Here is a 10,071-nt window from a genome sequence, read left to right as displayed (position 1 = left end):
GCCTACTTTAGTCACATGTTTTTTTTTAAATATATATATATATATATAATCCTGAAAGTTCACACTATTAAGCATCTTCAGACAGCAAACTCAAAGCGACCAATCATGACAGAACTTGTTTATAATAATGATGAGTGATTATGAGCAATAACAATGAAGACCATATATGGATCACTTCACAGAGTCTGTGTGTGTGTTCGTGTGTATATGTGTGTGTGTATTGGGGGGAGGGGTGGGGGGGAGGGGGTGCCACCACGCTTAGCATATCCCAGATGTGCAAACCATATGCTCTGACTGAAATTAAAACAAAAAAGAAACAGTGAAACATGAAAGGGATTTTTAACTTTGTAAAGACAGTTAACAGTCGATACAGATAGGCTAATGGCCGAGAGAGGCCACATGAAAGAACCGGGGATGTTGGCATGCTTTTTGCACCACTTATTCCATTTCCTGCTCATAAGTTCACTGAGCAGATGGGAACCAAAGGCACAAGGAAGTTTAGATTTTCTGCCCCACAGACCGTTGTATATGATGCATGTAACTGCGCAACACCGCGCGGTTATCATTTAGAGACGCTTTGGTGCATACCGGGAGGTCACAATAACAAAGGTGGGGGGAAAAAAAGCCGTGGGACAAAAATGAAACCTCTTCAGCTATTTTGATCTATACTAGTAATTCTGTATGGGTGTTACATTTAAAGCACTCAACTGAATAAATTTAAACCCCCCTTCTATACTGCATATTGGATTTTCAAGAGTTATCTTATGATGAATAAAGTTCATTTAATTGTGCACACAAAAAAACAACTAGCACTGAATCTAGGTTCCCTTTAAAAAAAAAAAAAATATGTCAAACTGCTTAATTTGGAAAAGAGCATCTGGAGGCAGGCTGTGACCCATCAGGAGTCTACTGAAAACATGTTGGAGAGTGCCCTCTGCTGTTGGTTTAGTGTACTGCAACGAGGGGAGCGACAGCTACAGCTGACATTACAGTAAATCAGAAGCTAAATTTGATCTATTGTTGAAAAGAAAACAGTTTTTAACACATAAAATTGATTCTAACATCTAAGAATCTTAGAATGACCGCTGACAAGCAATCCGTGAGCTTTTATTATGACTTTCTGTGATTTGAGTTCAAGTTGCTCTGAAAGGTGGCATCAGCTAACACAAGGTCTTCTCTTCATCAGCCTGTTTTGCTGCTCGGAAAGAGACGTGTTTATTTAACGCCTGCCTTTGTCTGAGTCTGGATAATGTCCACCCTGAGGCAATAGCTGGCAGAGGTCTGACGGTAATTCTGCTTGCACTGTATAATCAGCCTTCACTGACCACTGCGTCACCTTTCATGACTGCAAACAGATGTATGTGGTACCAGTTGGGTTTAAAAGGAAAAGGAGTAAAAAAAAGGCCTTAAAGTAATTAAGATATAGTAGTTGAAGAATAATTTGACTTAACTAAATAAATAAATCTAATCCTACCAAATCCACTGCAGTTTTTTCTCCTTTTGCTGTTGTTCATTCCTACTGGTTGTGTTGAGTACCTGGTACTCTTCATCAGGCTGAGCCAGCGTGGTAAGAGACATATGTGGTGTTTGGGCTGTGGCTGCTGACGTAAGCAAGTCTGACTCTGCTGAAACATTTGTAGCTGCATGTAGAAAATCAAAGAAACTAGTTGTAGTTGTGTTAATGTCGATACTGGTGCCATTATCCAACACTGAAGAAGACACATCATCCCTTATTATCTCATCAGCGTGGATATTAAAACTGCGGCCCTCCCTCAGCATGTGAGGAAGATTAGTTGTGGGAAACTTTGCAGGCTTGAACGAATCTCTCTCTTTTAGGTTTTCTTGTGGGATGGTGACGAGGTCGGGCGAAGGCTCGTCTGTAGTTACAGTCTCACGTGTAGAGTCGAGTGTGGACGGGCTTATGTTGTTTGGGCCAGGAGAAGATGTGACATGTGATGATGTGTTATCAGGTGCAGCTGTGGAGATAATGGTGATTTCAACAAGGGTGAGATTAAACAGAAACAATGCCTGCTATTCCACAATTTAATAACTGGTGCAGTAAATTATGACTTACAGAGACTTTTAACACAAAAACATGATTTGTGACAATGCAGCAAACACAGGTTTAATAAGGAATTTACACGAGTGTGATGTGAAAATTTGAAGCCACATTTTTTAAAAACAATTATTTGTACATTCCCAGCAGTAGTTTAACTGACACAAAACTATTTTAGAGATCTTAAAATATATCTATTAAGGATCTTTATTTCCCATGTTTTAACATTTTCATATTAACAAAACACTATAAGAAGTGGAACTGCAGGCTCACAATAACTGTCCACAGTGATGCATCCAATCATCCAGTTAAGATCTCTTTATTGTATTGTTAAGACTGATTTTGAAAAAGAATATATCTTGGATACAATCTCAGAAGCATATTGTGTCCCTATACACTCCAGGCACTTTGTTAAGTACACCTGCTTGTTAAAGCAAATATCTAATCAGCCAGTGAATGTAGCTGTGTAGCCATCTTCAGCGTGACCTGATTAGGTTCAAACCAAATCATTAGAATGGGGAAGAATGTGATTTAAGTGACTTTGAATGTGGCGTAGTTGTTCCTGCAAGTTGGGCTGGTCTGAGTATTTTAGAAACAGCTGATCTGCTGGGATTTTCCCACAAACCATCTCTGGGGTTTACACAGAATGGTCCGAAAAGAGAGAAGAATGGACAGAATGGACAAATAACAGTTGATTATAATCTAGGTATGCAGAAGAGCATTTCTGCACACACAACACCTCAAACCTTGAAACATATGGGCTACAGCAGCAGAAGACCAGAGTAATTGCCACTCCTATCACCTAAGAACAGGTAACTGTGGCTGCAAAGGCAAAACTTTCAACATGGCAGCCAAAGAAATGCCCCAGAACCAGAAAGTAGGAGAAGCTCAGTTAACACGGATATCAACTGAGCATATCTCTCCCTTCATATTACACAGAATAACTGAGACCCTCAACTTAAAGTGGATAGATTATAAGTTACACTGTAAGTTCAAGTCCTGCTTCTATCTTGTGACCCAAAGCCTAACTGTATGCATGCAGTTATGCAGTTTCCTTATGAACTGCATTTTAGCTACAAATATTTACTCAATCATTTTTACTCTCCACTGATTCAAAGCGGCATCTTTTCTGAAAGGTTTTGATAGCAGAGGGGTATGCTAGCAAATATATGACTTGTACTTCATGACCTTGCTCCCTGTCATTTGTGGAAAATGTGTGCAAAAGCTGTTGATGTTAAATATTTATCCATTTGATTTTCAGCGGGTGTCTTATACAGTAGCAAGTCAGTGCAGCGGCATTTTAAATTATATTTAGCGAGCCAAAGGAAAAAAGTGGTCCTCAAAAGAAGGAGAGAAGAGAGCAGGATGGCTATACAGCCAGGACTTTAGACTTTGGTGCCGCAAAAGATGAAGTGTTGATGGGTGAGTAGTTTTTCCTGGTGTTTTTTTTAAAGGATTGAAACATTTTTAACACTCATATGCTGAAAATGTGCAATCATACTGTGATATATCTAGAAATTGTTCCACTGAAAATAATTGTTGAAGGAGGGATTTTATAAATGAGTGCTATTGATATTGATAGGACTGATTATTGCTATGTGACATTATTTTTATTTAATTTTTTTAACATTTTTTGGAGGCGTGCAGTGAAGAGTGGAAAATGTGAAGAGAGAGGTTTGGGCCATGGGTCAGATATAAACCTAGACTGGCATCCAAAAGGGGATCCAACCCAGTACAGACAATGTGTACCTAATAAAGTGTCTGATGTGTGTATATAGGAGTGTTTTCATTAATAGGATTGAAACATTAAGCGTCTGGCTGAGCAACAAACAAGAAGTGCCTGGTGTGACTACATTAAATGCCATGGTCAAGAAAACATCCAATAATTGATCACCTCTTTAGTTTTTACTGTGCTCATCAGCAGAAAACTCACCTATGCATGGCAGCGTGCTCTCCATGGTCCAGTGCATTTTGTGATTTGTCTCTCTGAAGGTGAGCACAGCATCCACCCTGTAGAACGGCTGCAGGAGCCGGTTGTCATCTGTGCAGGGCTGTAAAATAAACCTGGGTTAGATGTGTTACTCTTTAATGAATCCTCAAAGCCACACAGTTTACTCATGTTAGCGCATGCTTTAACAGCCATGCACTACCACGGTGATTTGGAGTCATACAGGTTTGTGTTTCAGCACTAACTTTTGTCTGGAGTATTTGGGCTGTGGGAATGGACAGAGTTACAAATTCACTCGTCTCATGCACTGTGAAAGTGTCTGTCTGGTTAACTGACAGGTCGCTGAGTGTCAGTGCTTCATTGTGATAGGTGCCTCTTCTGGTCAAACCTATTCGGCGTTTGAGGATGTGCAGCACAGTCTTGTCTGCCGTGGATGCGTTCACTGAAATAAAATAAGATGTGTTAATGTGGTTAGTTATTAACAAGTAATTATATTTGATGTATCTGTTTATAAGTATTTTCACTTGTTGCCAATTTCTAGTTGATTACATTTGCACTTTTGCTCTGTATTTATTTAACATATATAAAATGAGATAGACGATGAGGTTGATACATTTTTGGACAATCATACGTTTTTTAAATCTTGCTTCTCTGCACCGTCACAGTGGATTATAAACCAAACAATCACCATCTGGGTAAAGTGCAAACTTTCAAATGGTTTAACAAAAATATTGCACAATGTGTTTTGAAAATCAGCCATTGTTATATACAGTCTCCTACTTTCAGATGCTCAAAAGTTATCGGACAGTGGACTGGTAAAGCGTTTCGTGGCCTATTTCCTTATTGTTCAAAGAGCCTGAAAGAGCAGAAAGACCCACAAATAAGCAGCAACTGAGGCAACTACAGTGAAGACCTGGCCTAGCATCTCACTGGAGGAAACACAGCACTTAATGAGCTCCATGGGCTCTAGATTTTATCCAGTCATTGACTGCAACAATCCTTGTGTTTAAAATCATGTTAGTTTGTTCAGTTAATGCTGAACATTTGTATATGTTGAAGACTTTATATAAAAAATGGCTGTAATTCCTAAACAGTGCAATATTTTAGACGAACCCCTTGAATTTAAGCTGGAGGTCTGTGCTTCAGTTATATGGTGGGGGTTTAATTTAAAATCTACTGTGTTGTGTACAGAGGCAAATTTACAAAAAGTGTGCCACTTTCAAAAATATTATTTAATTTTCATCAGTCATCTGATGATACCCACAGATTTAACTTGTGACCCTTTAGATCTGACCTTGAATCCACTGGACCAAGCTGAAACTTTGTAGCTTTAGTTCAAACTATGACCACATACAGAACTATTGTGAATACTTGGGAGTTAAGAATATTTAGGTTTTGGATTCAGGACTTTTCCATTTAAGTATCTTTAACATTTTTATAACTGATACGTTCTCTTTAGAAGACGGAAAAAGAGCCAATGTCCCCACCCCACATGTTTTTATCAACATTAAACAAAAAATAGCCCAAATGATTTTTACTGATGTAAAGGTCAGCACAGTGACAGGTTTTTGTTTTTTACAGAATATTAGCCTTCTTCTTAAACTGCGAAAAACATACTATATTTCTATAATAGATAGAGAAAAATTGTAGCTGTAAAAGCTGTAAAACAGATGTCTGTGAAGGTTCTAAGTCATCCAGGTCATCGTAGTCAAAGGAGCTTGCAAAGAAAAGCGTCTGGACTTCTTTAAGCTGCTTGAAGACGTTTCACCTCTCATCCGAGAAGCTTCTTCAGTTCTAAGGTCTCGGCCATTTGACCTTAGAACTGAAGAAGCTTCTCGGATGAGAGGTGAAACGTCTTCAAGCAACTTAAAGAAGTCCAGACGCTTTTCTTTGCAAGCTCCTTTGACTGTAAAACAGATGAAAATACTGTTAAAAGTCCAAAATTTATGTCCTCTTTTACATTTTCCAAAGCCACCCAGTGGGCCCGATTGGAGTCTGTGCCAGGCAGCAATCGGCCCCCAGGCCTTGTGTTTGACACCCTTGCTCTAATTAAACTCAAACACTTACTGTTGTTGTTGGATAATTTTTAAAAAGTCACAACTCATTTTGGAAAATATCTTCCAGCTCCAATTCTGTCCTTGTTACCCACCTTTTGGACATGTTGCTTCCATACTGTAGGCATATCTGTCTCTGACCAGCTTCAAAGCCAAAAATTCCCCTTCATTTTCCATTATCTGTATTAAAACAGTAATTGAGTACATTTCAGTTGTAATACTAATAGTCACTAGGTGGCATAATGCTGTGTGAAGTCTCACTTTGACAGGCCTTAAGATCTCCCTCCTCCTGCCCTGAACTCTTATGTCTTTTACATTCACATCAATGTTCATCTGAATCAAGCTGGCATCCTCCAGAGCTACAAGGAGGTGATCGTCCAGACACAGCAACCACTGCAGCTGCAGCAAAAACCAGACAATAAATACAAAAAAAAGTTAGACTTGCTTTCCAAACATTAAACATCTACAGACAAAATTGTGATCATTTAGAAGGTAATCAGAATTCCAGGCACTGAATGTAATTACTACCTCATTATCCCAGTTTCCATTGGGAATTTCTCTGATCACCTGAGGGCACACACAAATTATTTCTAGTAACAAAGCAAACTAATCCTAATATATAAATACAGTTAGGTTGAAATGTGGTAAAATGTTCATTGTTACCTGAACATATTCAGGGTCACAGTGGATTTGCTCCCTGCTTTGCACCACAGACATCACAGGGCACTTCATTGTGAAACTGTGAGGCTGGCTTCCAAATCGATTCATCCTCCGCACCAAATTTAATGTTAAGACATTAAAGCCATTCTGAATAGTCAATATAAAAACAGATCATTATCACCATCAAGCCCAAGTGCAAGACTAAAATATCTGAGGTTGTGTATATGGATTGCATATTTCAGAAAAGACTGGCAAACCTGCTGCCGAACAAAACACCCGGTGTAGCTGACTCTAAAAACGTAGTTATTGTCGAAGTCGTTTTGCAGTGAGAATCCACAAGCAGACAGCTGGAGATTCAGGTGATCCAGAGATGCAAGGTTGGCTTGTGAAAAGCAAGCAGTGATTCAGAAATGACATGTTCAACATTAAATGAATGCTTTTTAAGTCATTTATCTTGTCATAAAGTATTACCTTGGATACTTAGCGCCCTCGACAGCAGGACCCTGAACTCCTCAATTCTTGCACTGTGCATCCACATCTCCATGTATTCAGGAAAGCAAACCACATCTTCTTCTGAAAGTGCAGCAGGTAGATTTCTCACAAACACTAGGAACATAACAGCTTTAGCTCATATCAGAATAAATGTTCACCTGTTAATCTTGCTGCTGAAGTTTGAATCCATTCTCGTTTCTGAATGGAAAATGCGCTCTTTGTGATAAAACACTGCAAAAAGCTGTAGAAAAGAGCATCGAATGCAGCTTATATTTGAAAGACGATGTAGATATAAAGAAAGTCTGTTACTCACATAGCAAGGATGCCAACTCTGATGTGATCCATGGTGAAGTGATGGAAACGTCTGTGGATAGTCTTATTTGTAGGTGAGGGGTGGTGGCACTGGCCTGGATAGGTTGAAGCACAGGTGTGTTTACTTTGCTTTGTTAAAAGATAAGTGAGAAAAAAATCTTAAAAATAAAAGAACAATTGCTGTTTCGAGCATGTGTGAAAATAAACTTTACAGGAACGTGTCCTTTTGTGTTTGTCATCCATCACGAATTACCCCTTTCACTTCCAGTAACCTCCTTTTATTAACCTTTATTGTTTTCTTGACATCGATGCAGAGATTGTTGCCCCTGTAATAAAATCTCACTTTACTTTGCCTTCTATTAAATTGCGTCTTTAGGCACTTTGTTACTAGCAGCCTGTCGCAAAAACACATAATCATTTTATTGGTTGAATTTGGCAGGTAGAAAATGGTATTTTACCCCGACAAGTTGATTCTCAAAGTGCTGTTAGCCAAAAAAAATTGTCATATCTCAGTATAGTGTCCAGTGTGTCCTTAAAAAATGCAGACACTGGACAAATGGAGGACAAAAGAAAATGTGAAAGGCCTACAAAAAACTGTGGTAGATGAACAGTGTCTGAAAGTTGTGTCCTTAAGAAAAAGGAAACTAATCCAGCAAAGACCTGACACAGGACCTGAGAGATGCAATTGACCCTTAGTTGATCATCTGCTGTTCACCGAAGCCTCATCAGAAATGGTCGCAGTGAAGGGTGACTGTCAAGACATCATTCTTAAGAAAGGGAAGCAGGAAGGAAAAAGACTGAACTATATCAAATGACACAAGACTGAAAATCCCAAACTGTGGACTGAAGATCCATATCCACAGGTTATATGGTGCAATGAATACAAATTAGAATTTTTTTTTGTTCAATCTTGATGAGTCTGTGGTGTTGAAGATCTTGTCAAAACTGATTGGAGTTGAATGAATTATGAACACAGTTTCATCTGGAAAGGATCTGATTAGCAACTGCTTCCTTTTTCAGCAAGACAGTGATCCCAAATACGCTGCCAATACAGTAAAAGCATACCAGGATAGAAAAACACATAATAGAACACCAACACTCATGGATTGGCCTTCCCAGGGCCCAGACCTCAACATTATTGAAGCAGTCTGGGATCATTTAGACAGAGAAAAGAAAAGGGCAGCCATTATCCAAAGAAGAACTCTGAACGTCCCTCAGGAAGCCTGGAGAACAATCCCTGAAAACTTCTTTTTTTTTTTTAAGTGACACAAAAACTTGCCTCAGAGAGTTCAAGCTGTGTTGCAGAATAAAGGTTGTCATACCAAATGTTGACTTTCAAGCTCATAAGAATTGTGCATGCTCAGTGTTTGCCTTATAAACTGTGTTTGCATGGATGCTTGTACATCTTTTATTAATTTTCTGCAGCTATTTTCCTTTATCCTGTAAATTCTGTTTGTATGCATCTCTAAAACATTTTGTTCATTCATTTATGTCAGGGTACAGGGTTTTATGTACAGATTGTTAGGGAGTTAAAAAAAAAAAAATTCTAAAAAAACAATTGTAAATACAGTTAGAGTTACTTAGCATTGGAAAAGATGAGATTTGGTCCCTATTGTTTATTATTGTGTCAGCAATGTGCCTTAAAAATTACCACGAAGACCGGAAGTTTTAGTCTCTGCAATTGACCAATATCGGGCAATAATATTGGCCAACCAAAACATCGGTCGGGCTTTTCTTTTTTTTAAATTTATTTCTTCAAAACATTACACACCTTTTGTTTGGGCTCCTAGCTTCGTGTGAGACTTCAAAGGGTAACCCGGGAGCTTTATCCTTGGCACAAACAAGTTACGACACTCCACTTGATAAATGTAAAAAAAAAACGCAGATTAGGTTTAACTTAAATTCACAAACGGTAACTGGCAATTGATAGTCAAAAATTGATCTATTCAGAAAACGTTTTCAAATTAATTTTATGGCAGCCCCACAAATTGAGTGCACCCTCCCAAGTCGATGATGTCATCTTTACAAGGTGAGCATCAGCAGCCATTTTGTTAGCTAGCTTGAGGTTAAAAGAGGTTAGCCGTGTGCAGCTGTGTTGATTTACTCGCTTTGGTGGTGAAATTGCGTCGAACGCGATAACTTGTCGATGTTGTTATTGACGTACAATTTTCGGCCACGCGCTCGTAAGCACGAGGAGTCGTCGTATATTTGTTGACAGCGCGTTGTAAAACTGGACGGCCATTCATTTTTCGAGCTGACTTGAGTGTGCTAGCTCAGTGGCTAGCTGGCTAACTTGTTTACGCGTGTCATTTCTGGCTAAGAAAGCATCCCGGCTTTCATGCCACCAGCTGTTTAAAGCGAAAGAGTCGCAGAGTGACTGTTTCACGCAGTTCGCGTGTCTGTGCTTGTGTTACATTAGCTTCGCGCACAGTTAACAGAAGTAAACTACAAGCCAGGGGCAGATCCGCTCGCACCACTCCGGTGTTTACTGATAACTTGAGCTCTCTCAGCTGACCGCGCTTGGACCAGAGCTCAGCCATCCTGGACAC

At 39.2% G+C, this 10,071-nt stretch overlaps 1 protein-coding gene across 4 annotated transcripts; it reads right to left on the bottom strand.

Annotated features, from left to right (window-relative positions):
- Nucleotides 1-90: 90 nt before the first annotated feature.
- On the bottom strand, nucleotides 91-10,016 carry ciroz (ciliated left-right organizer protein containing ZP-N domains). 4 transcript variants are annotated; one of them, XM_019349701.2, is made up of 14 exons: nucleotides 9,508-10,016; nucleotides 9,294-9,380; nucleotides 8,195-8,289; nucleotides 7,524-7,617; nucleotides 7,369-7,451; nucleotides 7,190-7,291; nucleotides 6,976-7,100; nucleotides 6,722-6,865; nucleotides 6,587-6,625; nucleotides 6,320-6,457; nucleotides 6,154-6,238; nucleotides 4,250-4,446; nucleotides 3,990-4,107; nucleotides 91-1,976 (listed from the first exon to the last, which is right to left on the bottom strand). In XM_019349701.2, exons 4-14 carry the CDS (start codon nucleotides 7,553-7,555, stop codon nucleotides 1,471-1,473), a joined length of 1,569 nt encoding a protein of 522 aa, XP_019205246.1. In that variant the 5' UTR covers nucleotides 7,556-7,617; nucleotides 8,195-8,289; nucleotides 9,294-9,380; nucleotides 9,508-10,016; the 3' UTR covers nucleotides 91-1,470. The 4 variants fall into 4 exon arrangements, with proteins under 4 accessions (XP_019205246.1, XP_025757766.1, XP_019205245.1 ...); XM_025901981.1 differs by lacking the exon at nucleotides 8,195-8,289; XM_019349700.2 differs by lacking the exon at nucleotides 8,195-8,289 and having other exon boundaries at nucleotides 9,294-10,016.
- Nucleotides 10,017-10,071: the final 55 nt, after the last annotated feature.

The sequence above is a fragment of the Oreochromis niloticus genome, linkage group LG20, assembly GCF_001858045.2.
Source record: "Oreochromis niloticus isolate F11D_XX linkage group LG20, O_niloticus_UMD_NMBU, whole genome shotgun sequence".
Classification (NCBI taxonomy): Eukaryota; Metazoa; Chordata; class Actinopteri; order Cichliformes; family Cichlidae; genus Oreochromis; species Oreochromis niloticus.
This window is presented reverse-complemented; position numbering and strand designations above follow the sequence as displayed.